General features: G+C 45.5%; 1 protein-coding gene across 5 annotated transcripts in view; it reads right to left on the reverse strand.

Moving 5' to 3' along the window:
* The window catches only part of TRERF1 (transcriptional regulating factor 1), a 394,859-nt gene that overhangs the window by 33,150 nt on the left and 333,796 nt on the right, over window positions 1-27,913 (reverse strand). For all 5 annotated transcript variants that reach the window (XM_029593303.1, XM_029593302.1, XM_029593299.1 and 2 more), the window contains one exon: window positions 19,077-19,152. In XM_029593303.1, the coding sequence (XP_029449163.1) occupies window positions 19,077-19,152 (76 nt within the window). The remainder of the gene's footprint in view (window positions 1-19,076; window positions 19,153-27,913) is intronic.

Raw genomic sequence — 27,913 nt, forward strand, 5'->3', positions numbered from 1 at the left:
TTGACAATTCGGGTGTTGGAGTCACCAGGGTTCGTCATCAACTGCTTGAAGTCCCATCTCAGTTTGTCACCTCAACTCTACTTTATAGGAGCCTTGCTAGACAAAGCTCAGGCAAAAGCCTTCCTGCCTCATTCTCGTTCATGGGCCGCCACCCTGGTGCCCATAGCGGCAAAGATCCAGGGGAGCCAGCAGGTGTCAGCATGGCACATGTTGAGGTTGTTGGGCCACATGGCCACAACCGTCCATATCACTCCCTTGGCACATTTATACATGCGCAGAGCCCAATGAACTCTGAGGTCACAGTGACGCCAGGCCACGCAGAGCTTCCAGGCTTGCATCCGAGTCACCCTGTCTCTCCGGAACTCTTCGACCTGGTGGCAGGTACTCTCCAATCTGGAAAGGGGATCTCTTTCCAGTCGTCCTACACAAATTGTCCTAATCACAGATGCAACCACCCTGGGCAGAGGAGCTCATGTAGAGGGGCTCTGCATCCAGGGCCTCTGGTCTGCTCAGGAAAGCTGTTGCCAGATGAACTTCCTGGAGCTCTGGCCGATCAGGTATGCGCTATGGGCTTTCAGAGATCGGCCATCCAACAAGACTGTCCTGCGTCAAATAGACAAGCAGGGAGGTACGGGATCATACCTCCTGTGTCAGGAAGCGGTCCAGATTTGGTCATGGGCTCAGTCCCATGGGATGGTGCTCAGGGCAACATATCTGGCAGGAATGGAGAGCATGGTGGCAGACAGACTGAGTTGTGCCTTCAGATCCCACAAGTGGATCCTGAACCAGGAGGTAGCAAATCGGATCTTTTACCTCTGGGGGAGTCCAGACAAAGATCTGTTCACATCCCCCCTGGAACAGGAAGGTAGCTCAGTTCTGCTCCCTGTACGGGATGGATGGCAAACCAGCCTTAGATGCCCTTGCCCGTCATTGGGGCAAGGGTCTTCTGAATGCATATCCTCCTATTCTCTTGCTGGCGAAGTCTCTCTTGGGGGACTTCCCCAGATCTCATCACTCAGAATCGAGGGAGGTTGTGGTATCCCAACCTCCAGGCCCTGTCTCTCACAGCCTGGATGTTGAGAGGTTATTTCTGCAACCACTCGACCTCTCAAAGAATGTGTTTTGGGTCCTGGTGGCTTCTAGAAAGCCTTCCAGGAGGAGGTCCTATGGACTGAAATTGGAGGTTTTCCATGTGGTGTGAGCAGAAGGCCCTAGATCCATTCTCCTGCCTCACACAAACACTGCTCAACTACTTTCTACACCTCTTGAAAGCTGGCTTAAAGAAATTCCGATAGGGTTCATCCAAGTGCGACCGCGTGTAGCACCAGGGTGTGGAAGGTGCACCCATCTCTCTACAGCCTAAAGTTGTCCATTTCATGTGAGGCCTACTTCAGTTGAAGCTTCCCCTAAGGCCCCCCCCCCCCCCCCCCACCCCCCACTGTGTCTTGGAACCTTAAAGTTGTACTAGCTCAGCTGATGAAAGCTCCTTTTGAGCTGCTGCTTACCTGTGACCTAAAGTACCTGACCTAGAAGGTCATATTTTTGATGGCGGTCACTTCAGCACGTAGGGTCAGCGAGCTCCAGGCCTTAGTGACTTATCCATCTTATACTAAGTTTTATCATGACAGGGTGGTCTTGCGCACGCACCTTAAGTTACTGCCTAAGATGGTGACGGACTTCCATCTTAACCACTCTATCATCCTGCCAACTTTCTTTCCCAGGGCCCTGTTGCACTTGGCAGCTCGCGGCCTCCTGTGAGCTGCCGCACTCACCTTTGCGTTCCCTAAATCTCGGGAGGTCTGCCGCCGGGGTTCCAGTACGCTTCCCTACTCCCGCAGAGCGGGAGTGATGCTGAAGTCTTCCTCCTGCCCACGCAGCTGGTTGCTGCGATCTCTCCAGCTCAGAAGCGCTGCTCTCCTAGGTGTGCGCACGCCTGATCCTGCCCTTCTTAAAGGGCCAGTGGTGGGAACAGCTGGCCAGTGCCCATTGATGACATCACCACCCTAGATCTACTTCAGGCTGGCTCCAGCCTCTAGCCTTGCCTTGGCAATTGGTCGACTCCTTAGGGAGTATTGTATTGCCTGCTTTCCTTACTTCAATTCCTGGATCCTGCCAGCCGTGGTTCCTGAGTCCGTGTCTCCTGTCCATGGTTCCCTCATCTGGCTGTCCTTGGATTTCCTCCTCAAGTGGTCAATTCCTCTTGTTTGTCTTCAGTGTACCTGTGGTTCTCGTCTTCCTCCTTTTCATCTTCCTTGTGAATTGATCTTCTGGCTTTGACTCTGGACTGGACCTTGATGTTGCTTGTTCTCTGCCTGCCTCGATCACCTCCTGGACATCAACCTTGCTTCTCGCCGGCTGCCTTTGACCACTGCCTGGTCATTGACCTTGCTTCTCGCCGCCTGTCTCTGACCATGGCCTGAATACTGACATTGCTGTGTTCCACCTGCCTCAATCTCAACTTGACCCTGGGCCATCCTTCCGCTGATCCCTTAGTGTTCTGGCCTGCAGCGTTTCCACCAGCCTGAACTTCCACAATCGCAGAGGCCCCCACCTAAGACCAGCTGGCCCCGGCTCCCAAGGGCTCAATCTAAGGGGAACATGGGCAAAGCTCCAGTTGGGCCTCTGCTTCTGCCTGCTCTGTCTGCCGATGTTGGGGACCTGTGGGGCTCCTCCCCGCAGGTAGCACCAATTCCCCCTCAGCCCAAGGGTCCACTATTGCAGCAGTCCCATTCACACCAAAGTGAATGAGCACTGCACAGTTTTGATTGCAAGAGAGCCTTAGCCTTCTATCTGGAGTGGACAGAAGCTCATAGACAGTCCACCCAACTTTTTATTTCTTTTGATAGCAATAGGTTGGGAGTTGCTGTAGCCAAACAGACACTATCCAATTGGCTAGCAGATTATATTTCCTTCTGTTATACCCAGGCGGGGCTGCATATTGAGGGTCATGTCAAGGCTCATTCTGTCACAGCCATGGCAATGTCGGTGGCCCACTTGCGAACAGTTCCTGTGGAGGAGATCTGCAAGGCTGTGACGTGGAGTTCTCTCCACACATTCGCATTTCACTATTGTCTGGATAGGAATGGCCGATGTAACAGCAGGTTAGGCCAGTCTGCAGAATCTCTTTGAGGTATAGAATCCAACTCTCCCTGCCTAGGGCCCATTGTTTGGGTTCAGGCTGTCTCTCCCTCTGTTACCAACAGCACTGTTATTGTTGTGCTCGTTGGCACCTGGTTGGTGTCTGTTGGTCCCCTTTTGTGTTGGGGAGCAGCCTGTAGCTGGGGATTCACCCCTGTGTGAGAACTAACATTCTGCTTGTCCTCAGAGAAAGCAGAATTGCTTACCTGTAACACAGGTTCTCTGAGGACAGAAGGATGTTAATCCTCACAAAATCCACCTGCTACCCCGCAGAGTTGGGTTTCTCCTTTTTTTTGTTATTTAAAATCTAACTGTATGTTATAAGACTGAAGAAGGACTCTGCATGGACATGTAGTATAGGGCATGCTGGGCATGCTCAGTATGCCAAGTCAAAGTTCTGGAAATTTTGATAAGCGTTTTCTGTGCCGGGCTGATGATGTCACCCATGTGTGAGGACTAACATCCTGCTGTCCTCAGAGAACACCTGTTTCAAGTAAGCAATTCTTCTTTCAAACACTTTACCCACTTCAAAACAGAAAACCGACAGAAATTCAACAAACTTATCAAAGCTCCTCCCTACCATATGAAAATGGTCAAGAAAATACTGATCTCAGCCTTTAACTCTTCCATCATTCCCTCCTTCATAACCAAACAATCCTGACCCTCAATAACAACTGGATCTGTCCCAGAGCATTTCTAAGACATTACACTATTTTCAAGATCTTTGTCAATCACCACCAAAAAATACCCAATGCAGATACGGACTGTTGAATTTCTTTATTTTATCCTCAAAGTGGATCAAAAAATCCTCACTAGATAAATCATATCCAAGAAAAAATACCTTCTAGCTAAAACTGCATGTTAAATGTTCTCAAAAACTGGAACAACTGTCTAGGTCGATTCTATACATGGTCCACTTCCTTCTTCATATAACTTTTTTTTGCCTCCCTAATCATTGTCTTATACTGCTTCCAAGGAATTGGATCAAGGAAGAGTGCTCGATGTCATCTACTTGGATTTCAGCAAAGCTTTTGATACAGTCCCGCATAGGAGACTGGTGAATAAAATGAGAAACTTAGGAGTGAGTGCCGAGGTAGTGGCCTGGATTGCAAACTGGTTGACTGACAGAAGACAACATGTGATGGTAAATGGAACTCTCTCTGAAGAGAGAGCGGTTTTAAGCGGTGTACTGCAAGGATCAGTGTTGGGACCAGTCCTGTTCAATATCTTTGTGAGCGACATTGCAGACAGGATAGAAGGTAAGGTTTGTCTTTTTGCGGATGACACTAAGATCTGCAACAGAGTGGACACGCCGGAAGGAGTGGAGAGAATGAGATGGGATTTAAGGAAGTTGGAAGAGTGGTCGAAGATATGGCAGCTGAGATTCAATGCCAAGAAGTGCAGAGTCATGCATATGGGGAGTGGAAATCCGAATGAACTGTATTCGATGGGGGGAGAAAGGCTGATGTGCATGGAGCAGGAGAGAGACCTTGGGGTGATGGTGTCTAATGATCTGAAGTCGGTGAAACAATGTGACAAGGCGATAGCTAAAGCCAGAAGAATGCTGGGCTGCATAGAGAGAGGAATATCGAGTAAGAAAAGGGAAGTGATTATCCCCTTGTACAGGTCCTTGGTGAGGCCTCACCTGGAGTACTGTGTTCAGTTCTGGAGACCGTATCTCCAAAGAGACAGAGACAAGATGGAGGCAGTCCAGAGAAGGGCGACCAAAAAGGTGGAGGGTCTTCATCGAATGACTTATGAGGAGAGATTGAAGAATCTAAATATGTACACCCTGGAGGAAAGAAGGAGCAGAGGTGATATGATACAGATTTTCAGATACTTGAAAGGTTTTAATGATCCAAAGACAACGACAAACCTTTTCTGCCCGAAAAAAATCAACAGAACTAGGGGTCACGATTTGAAGATCCAGGGAGGAAGATTCAGAACCAATGTCAGGAAGCATTTCTTCACGGAGAGGGTGGTGGATGCCTGGAATGCCCTTCTGGAGGAAGTGGTGAAGACCAGAACCGTGAAGGACTTCAAAGGGGCATGGGATAAACACTGTAGATCCATAAAGTCGAGAGGACGTGACTGAAGAGTGGGTGGCTCGCGGGAATGACGGCTACTACCTGGAGATAATACCCTTATTCAATAATCACACACACGGTTAATGCGACTCCAACATTGCTCTAAGCTTCAACGGCAAGAGAAAATGTGGAAAAAAGGATTTGCATTCACAAAAAAGCGGGGAGTAGCTTGCTTGTTACGGCGGTTACTACCCCAAACCAAATAAGCCTGATACTTCACTTTCAATGCATATCCAGCATAGCTCTCTGCTTCAACGGCAGGGGAGAAAGACCGATACTTCACTCATATCCATCATAGCTCTCTGCTTCAACGGCAGGGGAGAAAGAACGATACTTCACGCATATCCAGCATAGCTCTCTGCTTCAACGGCAGGGGGAATGAAGAAAAGTGGATCTATATACAAACAACAACCAACAAGGACTGAATAACATAGTCTGGGTGTAGCTTGCTTATTGCAGCGATTACTACCCCTAACTAATTAAGCTAGATATTTCACTTAGATGCAGTTCCAACACTGCTCTCTACATTAATGGTGGGGGTGGAAGGGAAATAGAACCAAAAGGTTAATAAGAGCCAAGAGAAACAGATAAGTATGAGAAAAAAAAAAGTGTGAATCTTGCTGGGCACACTGGATGGGCCGTTTGGTCTTCTTCTGCCATCATTTCTATGTTTCTATGTTTCATTTCTATGTTTCTATTTCTGCCATTTCCTTTCCTGTTGTCACAAAATTTTTCTCATCTCATAGAGATCCTGATGGAACCAACCTGTCTGCTAAGATATATTTTTTTCATGTTTATCTCTATTTTGTAGATTGTAAGGTATGCAATTGATATCAGGTTGATGATAATTGTCGATGTGAGCCATTCTGTATATTACTGAGTATCCACTGTAGGAGTGGCCAACTCCGGGCCTCAAGAGCCACAAACAGGCCTGGTTTTCTGGATATCCACAATGAATATGCATGAGATAGATTTGAATACAATGGGGGCAGTGCATGCAAATCTACCTCATGCATATTCATTGTGGATATCCTGAACCGTTTGTGGCTCTTGAGGACTGGAGTTGGACACATATGACCTATTGGAATTGTGATTAATAAATACATTCCAGTACCTGCTTCTGAATCAGAACCCTTTCTGCTTTTACAACCTCTCTTGTTTCTCAGTTGGACCATTAGATGATCGAGAGATAAAAGGAGCACTTAGGGAAGACAAGGCCCTTAGTGGAAAGACTAAATTAATTATTTGCTTCAGTGTTTTTTGAGGAGGAGGATGGGGAGATATTCATGCCAGAAACAGTATTTAATGGTGATGATTCGAAGGAAATAAAACAAATCACAGTGAACCTGGAAGACGTAATAGGGCAAATTGGCAAACTAAAGAGTAGCAAATTACCTGGAGCAGACAGTTTTCACCACAGAGTTCTAAAAACTCAAAAATGAAATTGCAGATCTATTGCTAGTAATTTGCCTATCAATAAAATTGTCTATGGTAGCTGAATGTTCATAGGTGGTTAATCTAATGCCATTCTTTAAAAAGGGCTCCAGTGTGATCTGGGAAACTACAGACTGGTGAACCTGACATTATTGTCAGGAAAAACTGTAGCAGCTATTTGAAAGAACAAATTTACTGAACATAAACATAGATAGACATGGATTAATGGGAAACAGTCAACATTAAATTACACAAGGGAAGTCTTGCCTCACCAATCTAGAGCATGTTTTGAAAAGGTTAATAAAACTGGATAATGGTGAGCCTATAGATATCTGGTATCTGGATTTTCAGAAGGCATTTGACAAAGTCCCTCATTTGAGACTGCTCAGGAAATTAAAAAGAAATGGGATAGGAGATGATGTCCTATTGTGAACTGGTTAAAAGACAGGAAACAGAGATTAGGTCTAAATGATCAGTTTTCTCAGTGGAGGAAGATAAACAGTGGGAGTGCCCCAGGAATTTCTAGTGGGACCTGTGCTTTTTAACATACATATATATAAATGATCTGGAATAAGGAACAATGAGTGCGTTGATCAAATTTGCAGACAACACAAAATTATACCAAGTTGTTAAATCACAAGCGAATTGTAAGACACTGCAGGAGGACGTTGCAAGACTGGGAGAATGGGCATCCAAACTGCAGATGAAATTTAATGTGGACAAATGCAAAGTGATGCACAAAAGAAAAAATAATTCAAACTGTAGTTACATGATGTTGGGTTCCATATCAGTCACCATCCAGGAAAGAGATCTAGACATCATTCTGGACAATATGTTGAAATCCACAGATCAAAGTTGGGCAAAAAATCAAACAATGTTAGGAATTATTAGGAAAGGAATGGAGAATAAAATGGAGAATATCATACTGCCTCTGTATTGCTCCATGGTGCAACCATACCTTAAGTATTGTGTGCAATTCTGGTCACTGAAACCTGAAAAATGATATAGTGGAACTAGAAAAGGTTCAGAGAAGGGCGACCAAAATGCTAAAGAGTATGGAATGGCTTCCCTGTGAAGAAAGGCTAAAGAGGTTATTAGGGCTCTTCAGCTTGGAGAAGAGACAGTTGCGGGACGATATGATATAAAATCATGAACGGGAAAATGCAAATCAGTTGTTTACTCTTTCAAAAAATAAAAGGGTCCATTTTCAGCCACTGTGCAGCTCGGCTACTTAGCCGAATAAACATATTCGGCTCAGAGGTGCGGCCATGCCACTGAATATACCCGGCTATCTTAAAGGTTAGCCGGTTATATCTAACCAACTAACTTTAGGAGAGCCCCACGGCATGACCAGAGTTAGCCACATAGGTTAAGCGGCTAACTCTGAATATTGGAGTTAGCCACATAACTTATACGGCTAACTCTGCTCCGCCCAGAAATGCCTCCCGCCTGCCCCTGGAATGCCCCCGACTTATAACGCATAATGAGTTAAGCGGTTAGAATTTAGCCGCACATGGCGATGAATATCGCCGGGTAGCCATTTAGACGGATAACTTTTCATTTTTTTCATCTAAATGGCTTTTGAATATCAATCTCAAAAAGACTAGGGGACACTCCCAAAACTTATTAAGTAGCACATTTAAAACAAATCAGACAAAATATTTTTTCATTCAATAAACAATTAAGCTTTGCAATTCATTACTGGAGGATGTGGCAGAAGCGTTGCTAGGTACCTAAAAGATCCAGGGCACAGGCCCATAAGCCTTCCTCTTTTCTCCTCTTGAGATTTTGATAACTCAATCACGATCAGCAGCTTCCCCTCCCCACAAGACCAATGCTTCCCCGATGACAGCTGATGTGGAAAAAATCCACATAATGGGACACCGTACAATGTTCTTTGTTCCAATACAGCTGGCATCAGGGAAGCATTGGGCCTTTCCTTTGGCTGCTGTGGGATGGGATCTGCAGTGTCCCCGCCTTTGCCTCTCCTTCTTTTCTTTGCAGCCCAACAGCTGATGAAGAAGACCCGAAGCACTGAGGAGGAGACTTGGAGCATAAGCCCTATGTGTGCCCAGGGCTAACAATATTCCTGAGATCCGGTAAAGGAAGTTAATGTAACTGGGTTTAAAAGAGGTTTGGACAAGTTTATTTACTTTCAGTATTTCTATCCCGCCTATGAAAAGGCTTAGGCGGTTTACAATAAAATACATCCATACGTTCCTGGAGAAAAAGTCCATCAACTGTTATTAACCAGGTAGGTGTGAGGAAAGCCCCTGCTTATCCCTGGCTATAAGCAACATGGAATCTCTCTATTTGGGATCCTGCCAGGCATTTGTGATCTGGATTGGCCACTTTTGGAGGCTACTGGCTTGATGGACCCATGGTCTGACCCACTATGGCAGTTCTTATGTTCTTAATCTCTCTTTTAACCAGACACCCCTACTATATCCAATATCACTTTTTAGACTTGTCACATATCTAGCTATTTCTCCCTTCAGTCTTCAAACACACATTCAAGTCATAAGTCATAATTCCTGTTACTTCCTTCTCCATATGCTAGTTGCATATACTTTTGTTTCTCAAATTGTTCTATGTATCATTGTTTCGTTCCAATGTAAACCGGGGTGAAGGCATGTGCTAAACCTCGGTATATAAAAGCTTCAAATAAATAAATAAATAATCCTATGCAAATAATCTTACACTTGATCCCTTCTGCATCTCTAGTTACCTCCCCATGTCTATTCTCTCTTTTGCTTCCAAGCTCTTTTAACGCCTGTTCCACAGCAGTTTGCCTCTGTCGTTGCTCACTCCTTATCTGACCACTTCCACACCAAAACTACCTTCACTGAAGCTTCCAGCTACCATTCTGCACACAACTATATCCTTGTTCTCTCTTGACTCACCTCCTACCTCAGCATCCCCATTGCTGGTACCTTCTTTTCCCCCTCCCTTTGTCTTGTGGTGTTTTTTTTTTTCATTTGCAGCTTTGTTTTGCTGCTAACGAGGCAAAAGCTAGAGAAACTTAAACATTTAGTATTAGGAAATAAAATAAATACTATGCCCTCCACAGATCAGGGCGGGTTCCCTACAAACATACATAAAAGCAAAATCAAATTACAAATTACAATCAAGAAAAGACAAATAAGCATGATTCAACAACCATAAAACAAAGTTAACTGACTGATGGAAAGGCTTTTTAAAAAAAATGAGTTTCAAGAAAGCAAGGAGAAATATCTGGACGGCAATAAGCACACAAAGGCTCGGTTAAAAGCACATCTAAATATTGTTACTATCAGAGAGACGTGGTTCAATGAGACCCATGACCGGGAAATGCCCATACCAAGCTGTATGTTCAGAAAATAGGCATAAACACACACACACACTCACACACACATATATAAACACATACAAAATTAAAGCAACTGAAATGCTGGGGGGACTCCATGGCCCACAGTATGATTCTTTGATCATCTCTCCCCCTTGCCTCTGGTAACTTTTAAACTGGTACGTGGGTGCACATGTGCGCATGTTCGTTGGCCCGCACCCATTTTATAACACATGTGTGCATATGTGTGGCCACCTCAAGATCATCAGATACAATCACCCCCATATCCCACTCTTTTGTGCTTAGACGAATTTCTCCTTCAATAAATACTGCACCTCTCCCTTGGGTTTTTGCAGCCTTAATGCATTACTCTGCAATTTTTAGCATTAAATCTTAGCTGCCAGACCTTAGACCATTCCTCGAACTTCACTAGATCCCGCCGCATGTTTTCCTCACCTTCCTGGCTGTTTACCCTGTTGCAGATTTAGGTATCATTGGCAAAAAGACAAACCTTTCCTGACAACCTTTCCGTTATGTCGCTCATGAAAATGTTAAAAAGAATTGGCCCAAGGACTGATCCCTGAGATACACTGTTAGTAACATCCCCCTCCTCAGAGAAAACTCCATTTACCACTATCCTTTTGTCACCTCCCTCTCAGCCAGTCTGTTACACTCGACAGTCCGTGGGCTGCTCTCATGAACCGCTGTATTCACCTCCCTCTCAGCCAGAGGCTAGGCTGAAGTACTGAAGTACTGCTCCCACGAACCGCTGTATTCACCTCCCAGTAGGGCCTCGCTCATCGGCTCCCGGCACGGCCCAGTCTCCTGGCGTCTTCTTGGCACACCGCTGTATGCAGGATGCCGCCGATTGCTCCCACAGCAGGACGCCGCTGACACAGCCTGATCCTGCTCCTCCTAGGGCGCGCACATGTCCGACATCAGTTTTAAAGGGCCCGCAGTTGGAAAGAGCTGGAGGTACCTTATGATGACATCAATGCCTTAGGCCTTACCCGCAGACTCTCCACAAATGCGTCGGCAACAGGTCTCCCTACTCTTCAGAAGTGTGTGTTGCTCCAGCGTTCCTTGTTTTTAGATCCTGTGTTCCTTGTCTTCAGTTCCAGCGTTCTGTGTCTTCATTCTTCTGCCCAGCTTCTGTGTCTTCAGTACTTCAGCCTAGCCTCTGTGTCTTTAGTTTTTCAGTCCTCCAGTTTGTCTTCTCTGCTTTCCTGCCTGTTCTGCTCCTTGCCTTCCTGCCCTGCCTATCCGTCCCACCATGCTCTTCGGATGGATACCTGATATTGACCTCGGCCTGACTTCTGGATACTTCTGATCACTACCTGCCACTGACCATTGCCCACCTCTGGATTCTCCTGATTGACACTTGCCATTGATCTTTGCCTGCCACCGGCTATGCCTCACCTACTCCTACTCTGACTCAGATACCTCGACTTTCAGCAGAAGCCCCCACCTAAGACCTGCTGGACCCGGCACCCAAAGGCTCAACCAGAGGGGAATGTGGGCTGGTAAAGGAGAAGCTCCAGTTGGGCCTTTGCCTTGTTCAGGTCCACCTGTCAATGGTGGGGTCCTACAGGACTCCTCCTGCAGACTGCATGAACTCATTCTAAGGGTCCAAAACCATAATACTGTCACTCTAGAGCCATACTAAGGCTGCACGATTTATTTATAAGTCTTCTGTGCAGAATCATGTCAAAGGCCTTGGTGAAATCCAAGTACACTACATCTAGTGCTCTCCCTGCATCAGCGCAGCCTGGTGCAGACTCAGCAATAAGGGCTCAGGAGCTGTTGTGCCAGTAGAGAACTCTCTGTTGGTTAGCACTTAAGAACACCTGGGTGAATAGGGTGGGTTTACCTATAGACAATGGGAGTCTGGTTAGGCATAACCCAGCCCACAATGATTGGGAAAGTAAAAACACTACAGCTTCCCCAATTCCTCTCTACAGAGCTCCAATCCACCACCAACTTCAGGGCTGGCGACTCAAAACCCACAACACCCGATAAGTTGGAGGCAATCTGGGGCAGAGTTATGTTAGGCAGATAACTTATCCAATATTCAGATCTGCATAACTTATCCAGGTAAATCTGGTCGGCCGGAAAGCAGTCCTAAAGGTAGCCAGATATGTTTATCCAGCTAACTAGGACTTTATCTGGCTACATTCAGCAGAGTGCCTAATTGGCAGTGCACCACTGAATATCCATGACAAATTAGCAGTATGACAGCTAACTTGTCATACTGCTAAATACTGACCTGAACAGGAACTTAAGTATCTATAAGGTATGTAGTTTAGTGTGTCTCCCTTTGCAGATTTTTGTTGCTTAGAATACAAAAGTAAACCTGCCCGACTAGAAATAAGTATCACAAAGATCTAATAAGATGCTACCAATCAAGCTCCCCCTGAAATTTACTTAATTTTTGTTCAGTTTGCAGATGACCAAAATTTGACTTAAGTCACTTACTTATTCTCCTCTTCCTAGCACTATTTTCTCCTACCAATGTCCTAATCTGTTTTCCAATGATTTATAACAGACTTGCTATTTCTTTAAGGCAGGGTTAATTTTGCACTTATTAGTGTGAAGCCACTAATTCCTTCTTACTATGCATAAATACTTTCCCTAACCCCTAAATGGGCAATAATCAATATACTAAATTTGAGTGAGGGCTTATTTTACGCTCATTTTTCCACAGCATTAGTTGGTTCATATTATGTAAATATTCTCTCTGCCCCCTAATTGAGCAATAGTCTGCAAATGTAGATTTGACACAGGAGTGGGTTGGTGAAGCAAACAAGAAAACAGCTCTATCATACTCCAAACAGAAAGAAATTGATTTCAAAGCACAATCAAGCAAACTCCCAAATAGAAAGAAATATACAGAATTCACTTGCTGAAAGTTACCTGGATAACGCTAGGGCAGGTATTTTTATGGCCGGACTTCCCCTGGTGACTTTAGCTGAGTGGCACTAAATATCAGCGCTCACTGGCTAAATTTTAATCATAACCCTGGAATGCCTCTGTCACCAGTTCTTTTTATCCAGCTAAAGTTTGCCTGGATAATGAATTAGCTGAGTAAGGCCTTTGAATATTGATCTCACAGTGAACTGTGCTCAGTTTGGCCAAAACTAAACTCCTTACTTTCCTCCTACTCTCTGCTTAGCCCTCTATGCTACATCTTTTTCCACAAGACCTCCTCCTCTCCAGCTGCTTTGAGCATCCATTTTATGCCAAAAGCAGCAGAACAGTCAGTGATGTCTGTACATTTCCTGCTTCCCACTGAAGGGGCAGAATGTACGTCACAGCTCTGCAGACAAGTTTCATAAAGCCCCTGCTGCTGTTAAAAGTAAGTTAGCCCAGGTTACTGTTGAGGGATTCAAATGTATTTCCCCTACAGAGATGCATTTTCACCTTGTCAGGACAAACAAGCTGTCTTGAATTTATTTACTGTCAGGGGACCAGCAGCCAGGGCTGGTCTCTAGGGGTAGCCCTCTGGCCACTCCCAAAGCCCTTTCGGACTATAGGCATACATGAGCCCTTGTGCCACAGCACAACCTTGAAGACAGATACCACAAGGCCTGCGCCGCCGGTGGATGAATGTATCCAAGCACAGGACAGGCAATGACAAGGATCCACTGAAGATAGGAACCAAGACTGTGGCAGCAGCAAGCTGGAACCAAAGACAGAAGTGGAGCCAAGCTGGAGACGTGGAACCAAGAACCAGGCTGAAAACCATAGCAGGCTAAAGACAAGAGACCAGGCAACGACAAAGAACCAAACAAAGGCTGAAGTCAAGGATCCAGACAAGGACAAAGAGCCAGGTGAAGATCAAGACAAGGACCGTGTGGGCACTGAAGACCAGGATGGGCCGCAGGCTGGAACAAGCTCTCGAAGAACAAGAACTCAGGTATTCGGATCTCTGAGACTAGAAACAGGCTCTACAACCAAGAGGACTCTGAAGACTCAATCCAGTGAAGGTGGACCCAGCACAGAAGACCACCAAGAACCTGGAACAGAACAAAGACTACTGAAGACCACAAGAATGAGAACCAAACTGAAGACACTGAACAGAGGACCAGGAACAGACAACCACAGCAGACCAGGAACAAGAGACCTTGCGAAGGCCTTGTTGCAGAATTGAAGAGCTCTTTTATAGGGCAGCTGAAAGACTACATCATCAGAGGGCGCTGTGGCCTTTCCCACCACGGGCCCTTTAAAATTAGAGCACAGGCGGCGTTGGGGAGATCGGCGGTGTTCCAGGCCGTGTTGGAGGGCGGAACCAGCATCCGGCCGGCAGTGGGTGAGTGAAGCTGTTCGCGGGGCCCTCCTGCTCGCATTAAATCTAACAGTTACTGTTTCTTTAAATTTGTTGACGGGAAAAGCCAGGTTCAGATCAATGCCTTGTTTTTAACTGGGTCACATCCTCATTACAATTCACATTGGTACATGTTGAGGGTTAATCAAGGATAAGCAGAAACCTCCGCACAGGGAGAGATTTAAAAACAAGCAGGTTTCTTTCTAGTTTCTCAGTTTTATTCCCCAAACACATTACATCACTAAACAGAGTCAATGCTGGCTGCAGCCTGGACCGAATTCTCTCTTCCTTCCCCTTCCATGCTATAAATTCAACATGAAAGAGATTTCAGCACAGCTGTAGCAAAGCAGGATATTTTCATACTTAATTGCTTTCCTCAATGTTGTACATAAGACAATAGAATGAATTTAAGGTCTCTTGAAAGTGCTTGTTTCCATGACTACAGATACAGTGGTGCCAAATGACATATCACATTTATCATAATGAAACTTTCAAGCACAGCCCCATCAGGTATTTTCTGCCTTTGGTACGAACACGTTTTTGATTTTCATCGGCCCACACCATTCCCAGGGCGCTAGCGAACGGGCCAGGCTGTTTTCTCACGTACTGTGAAACAAAAACCTCGCACAGCCTTTTTCCTGAACAGGCTTAGCTGTTTGTGCACCGAGCTGCCCGATCTTGCACACCTTGGACCGCCCAAAACAACAAGCATGAGAGAGAGAGAACAGTCTGACTTGGGAACGAAAGGAGCAGAAGTGTGCGGACTAGAAACCTTTTCTGGAAACTTACTGATAACCCCTCGGGAAAGACAGCAAAATCAGGACCCGCTCTATCAAGAGGTTTCTTGCGTAAGTCGAAGTTACTCTTGCAGTTCTGTAATGCAAGCTATGGGCTCTCTTCTGAAGACACCTTTCCTTTTGACGCTGGCCTGCCCAGCTGACTTTCTTGCAGGTTTTTATGTGCATTGCAACAATACATTTTTCAGGTTTCAGGCTGCGAATGCTAATCAGGAAAGAGGGGGGTAAAAAATAGGTCAGCTATTTTTAAGTGTACTTTAGGGAAGTCTTCAGTGCAAGCCATTGCCAGCAGTCTCTGCTTGTAAAAGAAAGTGATTTTAAATACAAAAAAAATTTACAATTATCTGATTTTATTCTATGCACCACTGCCATACACAGTATCTCACAATACTTACAAAGCCAGCGAGGCTATGGACAACAGTAAGAGAGAGAGAGGGCCGTCCTAAACAGTGGGAGCAGGTAGACAGTGAGGTTCTGTTACCCAAATGTGGTCAGTTTTTTGGGATCTGACTGTGAGGATGTCAGAGTGACTGGAAGTGGCAGCAGTGCCATTAAAACTTTAAATACCAGAAGGGGAATGTTATACTGGATTAGGCGGCTGATAGAGGTGGTCAGTTTTTTTTACTTCCACTGAATGGAAGAAAGGGAATTTATAACTTGAGCCTTACTTTCATTGCTTAGTATGGGAAGTTTCCCCAGACTAAGCATTTTGCCCCATATTTAACTCTTCATTTGCCTGTCAGTGCAGGATATGGCTGTTTATGTGTCACAATTCTAGATCACTTAAGTTTTTCTTAAATCATTTTTTTTTGTAATAAGAACACTAATACAGCCCCAGGACATTTTATAATGTATGCTACATCCATTTCTGGGTGCTAAAGGATCATGGGAGGGTGCTGGGAGGGAGTACAGCTGCAGGCTGCAGCGGTGAAGAACCCCCACTGGTAGAAAAGGGCCCTGAAGGGGTTAGGGCCTCCAAAAACAGGTTTTCCCTTCCGCTCTGGGGGTCAGCAGGTTCACAAAGCGCAGCACGGGAAGAAACAAAAAAATGGGGAGGGGAGGAGCGCAGCACAGCAAAACGTCAAAAGAAACTCAATCAGGCTTATAAACTGAGCTCTGAAGAAAGTCTACTGAACAGATTTGTAGGCCGCAGGATCCAATGTCCTAAGTGGCTTCCAATAAACCATTCATAAAATGTAAACCGGAACTTTACAATACAGAACTCTACCAAACAAATAGCCAGCAAGTTGTTTTTTAAATTAACTTTAGAGGTGCACAGGGAATTACTAGCGTTCCACGACTGTCAAAATTCTCTTGACTTACAAGAAAAACAGTAATTAACATGGATCCATAAATCTTGGGCTCCAAATCAGGACTTTTAATAGTAAACTATAGCAGTGGGTAAATACAGTACCCCTGTATTTTACCCTGTACGTTTTGTTCCCTCTTTCCTCCCTGTTCCCCGCTTCCACCCCTATCCCTACCATTTTGATTACTTTACCCCCATCAAAGCATGCAATGCCAGTCACCAAGGACAGGAATGATATAGGACTGGCAAGTAAAATAATAGAGTCCGCAGAAAATACACAAATTAATTAAGGTTCTATAGTGGTAGGATAAAGGCTGTCAATGGATGAGATAGGGATGTGCTTGGAATATTATTGTGCAGTGCCAACAGACGAGAAATGAATGCGCTCAGGATGCTCTTTTTACCCGGAGAAAAATATCTTTAAATAAGGATGCTTAATGAAAGGCCAACAAGAAGAGATGGGATGATACGGTCCAAAGAAGATGACATTACAGAATCTTCCGCAGAACCTTCGACTGTATTCTATTCCCATTATACTTCGAAAGACAAAAATATGAATTCCACAAAAAGATCCTTTGACATAGGCTAGACGAGTGTTCACTGCTACTTCTTTGTTTTTTTCGTTTTTGTTTTTTTTTCAAAATACTTTTTTATTAACAGGGAAAACGGAATACAGGAATGTCAAACCCACAACCTGGGTCACAAGAACTGTTGAACTGTTACAACCGTAATAATAAAACAAGAAACAGGTCTCACAGTACCGCCAAGCCCTGAGTTTTCTATTTACCACCAAAATCCCCTCCCCCTTGCCCCCCCCCCCCAGCAACCCCCAAGCACACCGCAGGCAACCATCATTCACACCCTACCCCCCCACCCCCTCCCACCTTGGAGGACCAGTGCAGTGTGTAGCCATTAAGGTGCAGTCCATCTTGAAGAGCCTTAGGGAAGGCATTGAAGCAAGTAGACCAGCAGGTACAGTAGACATTGTCCGGTGGTCTCTTGCCAGCCAAAAAATCCAATCTCTCCAATTGTGCTATGGAAGCCATCCTGCCAAACCAGGTGTCGACCGAGAGAATCGCCAACGGCTCCGTTCAGACGGCCAGTATAGTTCGACAAGCTATCATGAAGGCCACGTGCTCAAATTTAGCCTTCGAGTGGCTACCCGGCAAAAGTCTGGGTGAGACACTTGTTAGCAACATTCGGCCATTGATGGTAAGGGAAGCACCAGTACAGGCCCCCACCACTGCCAGAATGCCCACCAAAAGGACTGGAATAACGGACAGTCAAGAAGTCGGTGAAGCAGTGTGTCATCCACGCTACCACATTTAATACAGGAGGATGAGGTAGCTAGCCGCATTTTAAACCAGCGAACATCGTCGTAATAAAGGCAGTGCAAAATTTTAAATTGTACTTCCCGGAGGCCAAGATCAGGCAGTAGTTGGTGGATGTCCTTAAAACAAGCCGTCATCTGTCTCCCTGTAACAGGGGAAGCCAACATTGTAGACCACTGTGTAGCCAGGCGGGCCACAGGATCCATATTATAGAGCCTCTGTCCCAACATCTTCCAACCCGTAATTGTATTTCTCAGGTAGGCTGTATCAAAAACGGCATTTGCGAACTTTACCTCTGCCTCCAGTACAGTAGACATCCAAGCAATGAATGCAAATAATGGCGAGCTTGGAGAAAGGCGTAGAATTGTTTGGGCGGCAATTGAAAAGTTCTTGCCAATGTAGCAAAGTCCAGCAATATTCGAGATTCAGGATCATACAGGCGAAAGGCAAACAACACCCCCTTCTCTGCCCAAGAGTGAAACACCGGACTATTGTCTCGGCCTGGCAGAAATTCTATGTTCTTTGTAAAAGGGATTAGCAGGGACCAAACACCTGTCAAGCTATTAAGCCTGCGCAGCCATCGCCAGGCTCTTATACAGTGGTAAAGCAATACTCTAGGGTAGCTTGCAGTGCGGCGCTGTTCCACTCGCAGTTGAATAAGATTCAGAGAGGAGCCAGGAGTGGACATGCGGTCCAGCATCCCCGCATCACAATAGTGATAAGACCCCGTAAGCCATTCTCCTACAAACCGGAGTTGGCAGGCTACATTATAGAGCCGGACGTCCGGCATATTAAGCCCCCCACGTTCCCGAGAGTGCTCCACTGCCGTATAGGCAAGTCACGCACGTTTCCCCTGCCATAAAAATTGTTGTATACTAGAGTGCAAACGCCGAATATCCCTCACCGTCAGCCAACAGGGGACCATGTGCAGGAGATCGAGAAGCTTGGGCACCAGCACCATCTTAACCAATGCACACCTTTCAAGAAGCGAAAGCGGCAGTGGCGTCCATAACCTCAGTTGCCCCTGTAGCCTGGCAATGCAGGGAGAAATATTCAAAGTGTACAGCTGTTTCAAATCCGGGGGAATCCAGACCTCTAAATATTTGATTTTGCCCGGGGCCCACCGAAAGGGAAAGGGCCCACCCCACGTGTCCGGAAGATGGGCATTTAAGGCCAGGGCCTCCGATTTGGCGTAGTTAAGTAATCAAACAAGGTAATTACTGCTACTTCTTTGTAAGTGGAAAACCCTGCGTTGTTCTCAGAAAGATGACAACTGTCCTTTTCCTAAATGATTTTCCATTAGTATCTTACTTCAGAGTTTAGGGACCTACCAGCATAATGGTAATTTGTTAAAGGATGACACTTCAACTTGATTTGCTTTCTTAGCAGCAGTATCTCCAAAGCAACCTATAAGACAGAAAAAAAGAACAAAGAAATGAAAGAAATTGTAATAATTTGTATAATTGCCCCTTGAACAACAGACAAAGCACACAGTTGAAAATTACAATTACTTGGGACTTCTTAGAAAAAGCAGCATTATTTTTTTACGTTCTGCTTTAATATAGTAAAGCAGCATAAAAGGCTTCAAATTTTAAGTACTTATATTTTGTGGCTATTGTTTAAAGTAATTATTGCAAAGAAGCTACACAGCATAGAAATAAATGTCGCAAACAGAAGAAGAATGTAAGAATGAAAATTGGCAACATGTCAAGCAGAGAAAAAGACTCAACACCAGAAAAACTATGAGAGAAGACAAAAAAGTTTAATTAAAAAAAAAAGTATAATTATTATTGGTAATATCAGATAAAATACACAGGAAGCTTTCTTCAGCACCCAAGTATGAAACTAACCCCGCTACGTATCATGACTAGAGCGGAAGCATGTCAAAAAACAGTCTATGTGCCTGTCTACATTTCTGTACAAGTTTTCAAGGCCCTGCATGGGGCAGCCTGGAGGCACAGACTGGGGCTTTGGATTAAGAGTCCACATAATGGGACAGGAAGACTTGGCCTTGTTAAGTAATAGGAATGATTCAGACAATCAAAGCTTGTAATCCCCAGAAGAAAAGCTATCTTGCAAAGTGTGTGCTTGTGTGGTGTTATGGTTTTGATGAAGTTGTGAACCCCGGGCCGAGGTGAGAGGTGTCTCTGCCCACAGGGAGGAGCCCCGTGGGCCTCACCGTTGGTGGGCGTGGTCTCAGCGACGTAGGACACAGCTGTGAGAGAGACTTTATTAGGGAGAAAATATAGTACATAACCCAAGGAGCGGCAAATGTAACAAACACAATCTTTAAGCAAATACAGTAGTCAAGATGATGATGTAGATACGAAGCTCCGGTAGTGGCCCGCAGCGTGGGATACACCAGGAGATTCCTGCAGGCTGATGGAAATTCCTCTGAGTACAGATACGGTAGTGGCCCGCAGCGCGGGATATACTGAGGAAACTGTACTATAGGAGCCAAGGAGGCAGAGGTCTGTGATACAGGAACCAGGCCGTAGACTCTGTATAGATGGAGCAATATCCTGAGGCACAGGATAAGTAGAGTAGTCAGACTGAAGAACGGTAGTGGCTCGAGGAACGGGGTACGTGTGAATCTTCAGTGAGGTTGATAGAAGTTGGAGAATGTACTCACACAAGGAAGTCCCAGTAGAGATACCCGAGGAGCGGGTCAGGAAGTCCTAGGCAGGAGGGCCCACCGAGGAGCGGATAGCCAAGACACGGAAGAGCCCCCAAGGAGCGGGTACTCGGAGCATCCAAATGCCAGGAGGAGAGTCTGGAACAGAAGATCCAAGTTAGAGCGGATTTAACAAGCGAGAGAACTCCTTGCTAACTTGTCTTAGCAATGGGCCAGTCAGTATAAGTATACTAGTGGTGCTGACGTCATCGGGAGGGGACTCCCCCGAGGTTCTCGCCATGACGTATACATAAGGAGGCCCTGCGCACGCGCCTAGGTGATGCCGGAAGTAAGATGGTGGTTGGCAGTGCCCACTCTGTCCCGGGGAAGTCGGAGTTGGTTGGCGGAGGCCGCCATTCTCCCAATGATTGACGGTGCATGGAAAAAAGAGGTGAGCATGAGAGGTCGCAGCTGTCTGCGACCGATGGGCGCAACATGTGGGTGGGGGAACTGTGTGGTTTTGGTGAGTTTAAATGAAGGCTCTATCACATGAGGCAGGTCAAAAGCTCTATTGGTATCAGTTTTATGACTCCTTTCATAAACGCCTTGACTAAGGGATAAGAACCCAATTTGATGGATTGCAAAAGTTCCAAGCCCAAGTAGAAGAAATGAGAAATATATAAATATGACTGCAAGGTCACAAGTTTTCAGGGCTTCAGATTTCAAATGACAAAATTAGACCAATTAGCTTCATTTATCACAAACTATAATTAAAACTACTTTCTGGCTGACTGAAAAATATTCAAAGTCTGTTCAGAGAGCTTAGAGCACTCCAGATTTTGGTTTTCTCCTGGGATTCTTTACAGTTATAACAAGTTTTATTGGACCAACATAAGAAAAATCCAAAGATGATGTTCATAAGTTCTGAAGACCACACTGGTCCTATATTCAGATGGAGAGTGTCTGAATTTAGCGGGAGTTAGATTTATCTGTACTGTCCAGAAAGTCTTGGATGGAATCTAGAGTTCTGACTGCACCTTGAGCACTGTGAGCAGTTCTGGTTACCCCCATCTCAAAAAAGACATAGCAGACGCAGTAAAGATACAGAGAAAGGCGACAAAAATGATAAAGGGGTTGGAAAAGCTCCCTTATGGAGAAAGGTTAAACAGATTAACTTGGAGAAGAGACAAGTGAGAGGGGATATGATTGAGATTTATAAAATAATGAGTGAGATAAAATGGGTAAATAAGGAAAGGTTATTTACCCTTTCAAACAATACTAGGACTGGGGGACACTCCATGAAACTAGCAACCAGCAGATTTAAAACAAACTGTAGTATTTTTTCATTCAGTATACAATCAAGCTACGCAATCTGTTGCCAGAGGATGTTATCATGTTAACTAATATAAAGAGGACTGGACAAGCTCCTGAAGGAAAAGGGCATATGCAGTTATTAGCCAGGTAGATTTGGGAAAGCCAACCTTTTGGGATCTGTCATGTGTTTGTGTCCCAGACAAATCACTATCGGAGACAGGATGTTGGGCTCGATGGAACTTGGACAGACTCAGCATGGCACTTCTTATGTTCTTATCCTGAAACAGGCCTGGAATAGGCTGCCTGGAATAGGCTAAACAGGCCTGGAATAGGCTAAACAGGCCTGGAATAGGCCTGGAATAGGCGAAACAGACACTTTAAGGAACAGTTTGCCAGAGCATAAGAGCTAATAGCAATATCAGCTGCATCCTTAAGCAGTTTATGGTAAATTGAAGAGATCAAAATACCCTCATTACGAAAGGCAGAAACATATTCTACCATAGAGGAGAAAACTATAATGCCTTTAATCTTGGAAGTTACAGAATCTAAGAACTAGGAAACATATGCTACACTAGCAGCCATCCATGTACTTATTAAATGTTAAATCAAATGTCTTACACTTCTTCCCAGGAGGGGCGAGTTTAAGGCATCACATTGATTATTTATTTATTGAAAATTTTTAGATACTGCTTAGAATAGAAAAACCATGCATAGGTAGCCCCTGAATTCCTTAGAATAGCTACCACAATCCCTGCTTCTATTATAGCTGAGCTGTGAAAGAGACCCCCCACAAACTACTTGATGTGGCACTGCATAAACCTGAGGACAGCTAGAATTAAAATTGGATCCTGATAAACCTTTCCAATTAACAGGCTAAAAGTAGACTCTGGGGCAATTCCAACATGCCACTACTACTTATCACTTCTATAGTGCTACTGGATGTAGGGCAAACATATAAGAGAGTCCCTTTTCAGTAGAGCTTATAATCTAATCAAGACAAACAAACAGGGAAAAAAGAGTCTAAGAAGTTAATTTATTAAGAAAATGGTTAAAATCAATAAGGCTGTAAGCGGAATAATTAGGGGTTAAGATTTAAAAGCAGTTTCAAAAAGAGAGGAGTTGAAGATGACCCCAAGCTTATGGTCTGAGGGGACTGGCAGGATGATAGTGTTATCCACAGAAATAGAGAACGGGGGAAGTGGGTTTGGAGGAAAAGATGAGTTCTGTCTTGATCATGTCGAGTTTAAGGGTGTGGTTGGATATAAAAAGCAGCCTGAGGTTTGGGACTAGATTTCTGATGAAATTTCTGGTACAGAAAGGTAAATCTGGGAATCATCAGCATAAAGATGATACTGAAAGCCATGAAAGATCAGAGCACCAAGGGAATTAGTGTAGAGAGAGAAGAGGGGCCCAGAACAGAGAGCCCTGAGGCACAGAAATTGATAGTGGGATGGTGGTAGAGGAGGATCCACTAAAAGTGCAATGGGAGAGGTAAGAAGAAAAACAAGACAAGACAGAGTCCCGAAATCCAACTGAGTACAGAGTATCAAGGAGTAGGTGGTGATCAACAGAATCAAAAGCAGCAGATAGGTCAAAGAGGCTTTAGCCATAAACAGGTCATTGGAAACTTTGGCAAGGGCCATTTCTGTAGCATGGAGAGGGCGAAAACCAGACTAGAGGTGATCAAGAATGGCTTGAGATGAAAGAAAGTCAAGACAGTGGAGGTGAGCAACACTACTACTTTACAGCACTACCTGATGTACCACAGCACTATAGAAGAACATATATGTGGCCGACCCATCGGTTAGCCATTAGATGACCCTAGGTCCCTAACCATCAGGACTAGTAACAGCATTAGGATTTTCAGAAATGGATTTAGGATTTTGGCATCCCTAGGCACTGCTGGTGCCATCACCCCCTGTCACCCCTTCCAATGTTGGACAATAGGGCACAGTAGATCTAAGGCTCAGTCCCCTAGTTTCTTTTGGCAAAAATTAAATATTCTGAAGCAAACTGGCAAACATTTCTATCTTTTATATTACATTATAAAAATAAAGTAGTTTTACACTGTATTAGTATAATTTATTTTATTTTTATTGGGTGAACAAAAGTGATTTCAAGTAAGAACAGGGAGGAGACCTCTGGGTTGGGGAGAGGAGAAAGGGGGAGGAGCGTGAGAAGGAAAGAGAACTAGGGATGGGGAGGAATGGATATGGGAAATGGAAGAGGGAGGTAGATTCCTGGATTAAGGAAGGGGAAGAGGGAGTAGGAATGGTTGGGGAGAGGGTTCCAGGATCTGGGGAGAAGGGAATGGTAGGGGGGAAAGGTGGTTCTAGGATCTGGAGGAGAGAATCTAAGATCAAGGGAGGAAGAATTTGAATTGCAGTGGGTGGGGAGGAGAGGAGGGGTCCCTTCCATGCTCCAGTCCTGCTCCTCCTTGCATCCACTCACTACACATCCCACTCAATATCACATACAAACACATGCACTCATGGTATGAACTCCCTCTTTCCCACACACATGAACACTGCCCCCCTACCCTTATTCCCTTCTCACACAGACATACACCCCCTAGTTGACGCCCTCTCAACCACCAGCTTCTCTTCCCACTCTCCAATGATCTCTGCTCAGCCTCTCCTAGTCTCCCCAAAATGGTCCCCCTTTGCTCTGTCTGCTGCAGGCTCTTCTGTCCCCTGCATGCTCATAAAAACATAAGAAATTGCCATACCGGGTCTTTCCTCATAGGGGAGCTGTTCCATCCCTTTTGTCATTTTGGTCGCCCTTCTCTGCATCTTCTCCAGAGCTCCCTGGAAGTGAGGGGCTAGATCAGGAATCAGAGGGCTGCTCTTTGCTGAGTGAGATTCAGCAGAGCTGAAAAGCAGCAAATTTTCAGCCAGCCTGCTGCTCCCCCAGATTTCTGCTGCCCTAGGCACAGGCCTAGTTTGCCTATTGTCAAATCCAGGCCTGAGGATTTTCCATTTTCTTTCAGTCTCTCCACTGAGCTGACTGTGATTGGTTATTCCAGGGGCACACAGTAAAGTGAGCTAGAGGTAGAGAGTTTGGTCATTTTGAGTCAGGTTTTGAAGAATGAGGTGCAATTTAATTTCTCCCTGCCGAGTTGGGCTCACTAACTAGCTTGGTGGGGGGTTTTTTGCGTTTAGAGATTCCTCATCAGTACACTTCTTGTCTGAGAGGCTCTACCTTCTTTTTGAAGAGAGAGCGAGATTTTTGTAGAATTTTGTCAGCTTTTAGATTGGTTTTCTTGTTCTTAAGCACATCCTATACCCTCTGGAGAGGGGCAATCCCCTCAACCCTGAGAGCAGGGGCCTGGAGACCTGTGAGCAACCCCTCTACTCCCTAGAGGAAGCAAGACCAGTGACTGCACCACCCCAATATATGATCTTTAGGATAGAAACATTTGGATTTAGCCCCTTTTTGTTAGTGCGGTGGGTTTTTCCCCCACCCCTCTGCACACTTGTGGAGGGAGATAGAAGGCTGGAGGAAGTACTGGAACATCAGGCTTCTCTTCCACAGAGGCCAACCAAGGTTGAAACATCAAGCCTTGGGAGATTCTCAACCAGATCTCCACCCCAAAGGGATGAGGACACAGGCTGTGGGCATCAGACTGAACTTAGGACTCAGGTAGGATCTTTTCATAGCGTGGGGCTCCCCCCTAGATTTCCCCTAATCTACTGGGCAGTTTGCACAGATGAGTAGGCAGTGGCAAACTCCCTCCCAAGGCTAGAGAGATGGACACCAGCACCCCAGCAGAGAGACAATGTAAATAGTTCAGGTGCACCGTTTCATTTGTGGAATGTTTGTGGGACAGTGATTGAACATTTGGAAATAATCTGTAAACTTAAGTTGAACACCCAGTCTGAGTCCAGCCTGTTTGTCCCTGAAGAAACTACATCATCAGAAAAGTGTCACTCACATCAGGAGAGAGCCAGAAAGGATTTCCTTTCCCCCCATAGAAAGAGCTCACCTCTTGGCAGGGGCAGGAAGAAGGGGAAGGATGGCGAGAGCAGCCCTGATTAACAAATACTTTTATGACCCTAGGGGAAACAGCAAACCCCTGACCAGTGGCGTACCTAAAGTATTCGACAACCGGGGTAGATATTTACTTTGGAACCCTCCCAAGTTTCACTCCTCAATCCCCTCCCCCCCCCCCCCCGTGGTCTCCAGTTCCCCTCTCTCTCTCACAGACACACCCCTTCTCACAGGCTTCCTCTCTCTCTCACACACACACACCCCTTCTCACAGGCTTCCTCTATCTCACACACACCCCTTCTCACAGGCTTTCTCTCTCTCTCACACACACACCCCTTCTCACAGGCTCTCTCTCTCTCTCACACACACCCCTTCTCACAGGCTCTCTCTCACACACACACCCCTTCTCACAGGCTCTCTCTCTCTCTCACACACACACACACACCCCTTCTCACAGGTTCTCTCTCTCTCACACACACACACACACACCCCTTCTCACAGGCTCTCTCTCTCTCTCTCATACATATACCCCTTCTCCAGGCTTCCTCTCTCTCTTGGACACACTCTCAGACGTCCCTGTATACAGACTCCATTTCTCTCTCTCTCTCTCACACATACATATCCCTTCACACAGGCTCCCTCTCACACACAAACACACACCCTCACTCCCATATATACACTCAAACCCCTTCCTCTCTCAATCACATAGGCTCACTTGCGGTCATTCTGGGCCTCTCCCTCTTCAGCTGTAGACAGGATAGACTCCTCCTGTGGCTATCCAGCCTCTCCCGTCTTCTGCCATGAGCAGAAAGGGCTCTGCTTGCAGTGCACTGGGCTGTGTCCATCTTCTGTCACGAACGAGATGGGTTCTGCTCATGGTGCGCTGGGCCACCTCCAACTTCTGCCTTGAGCAGGATAGACTCTGCTCACAGCTGTCTGGACTTCCATCTTGTGCTGCAAGAGGCATGGGCTCTGCTCATGGCCTGCTGGGCCTCCTTCGTCTTCTGCCATGACCAAGATGGGCTGCACTTGTGGCATGCTGGGCCTCCCTCTTCTGCCATGAGTGGGATGGGCTCCGTTTGCGGCCTGTTGGATATCGCCAGTGACCTCAGGTCGGAGTCTCTCCATAGCATCCCCTTCCTGGCTGTCACCCAGGGTGGACCGCCCCCTCGCCCCCTTAGTACGCCACTGCCCCCGACAAAGGCTTACATATAAGAAATAGTCTCTTCTCCGTAGAGCTCACAATCTAATCACATAGCACGTTCGAATAGTATGGATGCAAAAAAGAGGAGGGAGATGGGATGACAGGTAGCAGGGCAGATAGGGTTCAGTGAGGGTTTTTTGAGGAGTGGTTTAATTACAGCATGTTTTAAGGCAGCGGGAACAGTTGCAGTGGTTCCTTGATGTGGATATTTGTGCAGGTCTTAAAATCACTAACTGTGATCTTCTTGGTTTTAGGTTTCTCCATAATCTTCTGATCTTCCTTTTTAAGAACTGAAAAGTTCTTTTGAGGGACAGCCAAGGCAATGGCAAGAAAAATTGCAACAAGGCAGAAAAACAGCCAAAAACAAAAGCCGAAAGGCAAAACAGAAGAAAGAGACTTGAGACTATATCCGTACAGTAGCAAAGAAAAGACTGAGGGGCTCATGAGGTGGCATGCGTGAGCAAGAAGTCCTGTGCATGCTCAGTAAGACTTTAATTGAGTTCTGAGCGCTAGGTGGGATGAAGTCACCCTCATGTTATGGCTAATTCATGCCTGCTTGTTGATGGAGAAATTGAAATCTCTGGGGTTTGTCCTGGTAACTTAAAAATCACCCAGACAAACCTTTTACAATATTTACCTCTAAAATACTAGGGAAAAAAAAGAAAATTGTAAAAAGGATAACAAAATCTCTTATTTTAAGGAAAACCTATGCACTGGTTGTTCTGTACAAATATCCACATAAAAGAACCAGGGCTGGTGTTAGACACTCTGGGGTCCAGGGCAGAAAATGAAGAATGAGCCCTTTCCCTCTATCCTCTTTCTCTCCCCCCCCCACCTCAATCTTGGATGCTTTCCACCCTTCCTCTATTGTAGGCCCTTTCCCTTATACCCACCTCTCCTCTTCCACCTCACCATCTCACATCTTCTCCATCCACCTACTGCTCCCCCATGGCCTTTCCCCTCATTCCACAAATGTGGAAAAGTAAAAACATTTGCGTTTAAAACTAAGTGTATTAAGCTACAGTCAGAAAGTATATGCCCTAAAA

This window comes from Rhinatrema bivittatum, chromosome 3 (assembly GCF_901001135.1).
Source record: "Rhinatrema bivittatum chromosome 3, aRhiBiv1.1, whole genome shotgun sequence".
In the NCBI taxonomy this organism is placed as follows: domain Eukaryota; kingdom Metazoa; phylum Chordata; class Amphibia; order Gymnophiona; family Rhinatrematidae; genus Rhinatrema; species Rhinatrema bivittatum.